This window comes from Artemia franciscana, chromosome 18, assembly GCF_032884065.1.
Source record: "Artemia franciscana chromosome 18, ASM3288406v1, whole genome shotgun sequence".
NCBI classification, from domain to species: Eukaryota; Metazoa; Arthropoda; class Branchiopoda; order Anostraca; family Artemiidae; genus Artemia; species Artemia franciscana.
The window spans coordinates 3,922,813-3,925,506 of NC_088880.1; the positions used below are offsets into that span (position 1 = coordinate 3,922,813).

The 2,694-nt window shown below is 32.8% G+C and overlaps 1 protein-coding gene across 1 annotated transcript; it reads right to left on the minus strand.

Annotated features, from left to right (window-relative positions):
- Positions 1-1,445: 1,445 nt before the first annotated feature.
- LOC136038988 (ankyrin-3-like) lies at positions 1,446-2,207 on the minus strand. The gene has a single exon (XM_065722506.1). It carries the CDS (start codon positions 2,205-2,207, stop codon positions 1,446-1,448), a length of 762 nt encoding a protein of 253 aa, XP_065578578.1.
- Between the last annotated feature and the right edge of the window lie 487 nt (positions 2,208-2,694).

Below are 2,694 nucleotides of genomic sequence, written 5' to 3' on the forward strand. Positions count from 1 at the left end.
AACAGTTAATAATTTACTTGCAAAAAAGGTACAGCAGTCTATTTTTATTTCCTCACCAAATTGTGGATTTGCTCCATTTCTGGAGCAATTCCACGGATCTGCCTATTCAGTTTAAAAGATTGCAATTCCCAATTCGATTAGAATTTGTAATAACCATCAACAAAGCTCTGGAGTAATCATTAGAAAAATGCGGTATAGATCTTAATACGGATTATTTTTTCCATAGACAATTATAGGTTGCATGTTCTAGAGTCGGTAAACCACTCAATCTATTTATATGCACGGACAGTGGGACTGCAAAGAATATTGTATATTCACAAGTTTTGCGCAGTTAAAAATTAGCACCTCGCAAATATGTTGATTTAGGGGGGGGGGTAGGCTTGCGCCTCATGGAAAAATTACCAAAAGATAGTGTGTCGATGTATTACAAGAGCACCGCGAAACCTGGCTTGCGGCTGAAAGAGAAAGTAAAAATATGCTTTTAAGCATATAGCTTTTTAAGTTTTTTTTAGTTTTTTTCTTTTTAGTTTTTTACCTTCTTTAATTTTTTTTTGTTTTCTTTTTTTTCTTTATTTTTCAGACAAATTTTGTTTTAGTTTTTTTTTTCTTTTTAGGTTTTTTATCTTTTTAATTTTTTCTTTTTTTAATTTTTTTCTTTTTTAGTTTTTTCTTTTTTTAGTTTTTTTTTCTTTTTAGTTCTTTTAAGTTTTTTACCTTTTTTATCCTTATTTTTCTTGTTTTAGTTTTTTTTCTTTATTTTTCAGACGTCATATGCAAACCCTCAAACAAAAATACATGAATACAATTTATGTTCATATGTATATATAGATAGATGTTCTATTGAGAAATGTTTGAATGTTTAAAATTAACTTTCCATAAAGAGCACTTAATTGAGAACAAACTGAATAACTTTGTAGAGTGAGTATATTAATTTGTAACTTTCTAGAAATTATAAGGGAGAATATTTTTTGGTTAAAATACCAATATTCACACTCTACTACTATTACTATTACTTACTACTACTGCTAGTAGTACTACTGCACCTGTTAAAGCTAAAACTACTGCTTATTCAGTGACTGCTACCAAGACTGAGTGATATTAAAATGAACATTTGAGGAAACTTTGAGGGGATAGTTGAACTAAATTGCAATCTACTCTGCGTACATGCATTACTTATACAGGCGTCTCAGAAATATTTTAGAGCATATATTATATCGAGAAAAATCTTCATGATCATCATTGGTGCGATGTTCAACCTACTATTGCTGCTATAAATAATGCTTCTACTATTGATACTAGTTTAGTAATACAACGCTATTACTGCTCTTACTGCTCCTACTAAGCATGTCAACAAGTTCAGTTTGATAATCATGTTTGTTTAAAACAGCTAAGTGTAGACAGTAATCACAGTTGGGATTTTGCCCATTCTTCAAATATTCTTTTTTTTAAAAGCGATATATTTTTTTTAAAGCGATATCTAACGGTGTTTCTTTTTCACGATTCAGAGTATTTAAATCTGCACCATACTTGATAAGCATGTCAACAAGTTCAGTTTGATAATCATGTTTGTTTAAAACAGCTAAGTGTAGACAGTAATCACAGTTGGGATTTTTCCCTTTCTTCAAATATTCTTTGACTTCCTTTAATTTTTGGGGAAACATTGAGGTTTTTACAGCCTCAAGAAAAAGTTTATCTTGGTCGGTATGGAACACAGGTAAATTAGCTATGGTAGGTAATTCACACAAGTCACTGGTTTTGCGTTTCTTAGCAGCAGATAAAGCTGGTTCATTGTTGTCCAAATTGCAGGATAAACTTGCACCATTATGCAGAATATATTGCATTAAGTGAAAATTCTTTTGGTTTATAGCAATGTCTACAAGTCTTTTATTGGGTTTGCACAGTCTTGGGTTTGCCCCACGTTCTAGAAGATATTCGAACAAACTTTTTTTTCTTGTTTTCACTGCAATATATAACGGCGTTTCATCGGCCTCATTAAACGTATCAATTTCGACTCCATTCTTTATCAGTAAGTCGCAAATGTCACGACTTCCAAACCGAACAGCATCGTACAAATACTGACAACTTTTGGGACTTGCTCCTTTTTCCAAAAGGTATTTTACCAAATACCATTGATTTTTTTTTACAGCCTTGAGAAGATCAAAATCTAAAGGATTGTCACTTCCGTAGATTTTTTCTTGTTGTTTCATCATAGGAAGTAATTTTTTAAACTGAGCAAAGTACTAGAAACGGCTATTTTATTTCCTGAAATTAAAAAATAAATTAAAAAATCTAAAATAAAATGGTAAAATTACTCCACAATTACAGAATAAATTTTTCCCCCGGGGCAAGTTTTGTCCAAAATTTCATGGTCTACCAAAATTACATAAGCAAGGACTTCTTTTAACGCCCATCGTAGCTAGTACGACAGCCCCCGCTTCCAATATTGGAAAATAGTTCAAATATCTCAAAAAATATAATTATCAATGGTTTTAACATCGTTTCTATGCATTGTGTTGGGGTTTCTATGCACTGCATAAGCAATAGTTTTAGCTTTAAGAGGGGCATTATTCTACAAAGGGATACAACTACAATGGCGCGTAACTAATATGGCGCGTAACGACTTACGCGCGCGAGGGGGCTTGGGGGGGCGAAGCGCCCCCACCAACTAGGTGTTGGGGTGGCACGAAGCGCCAC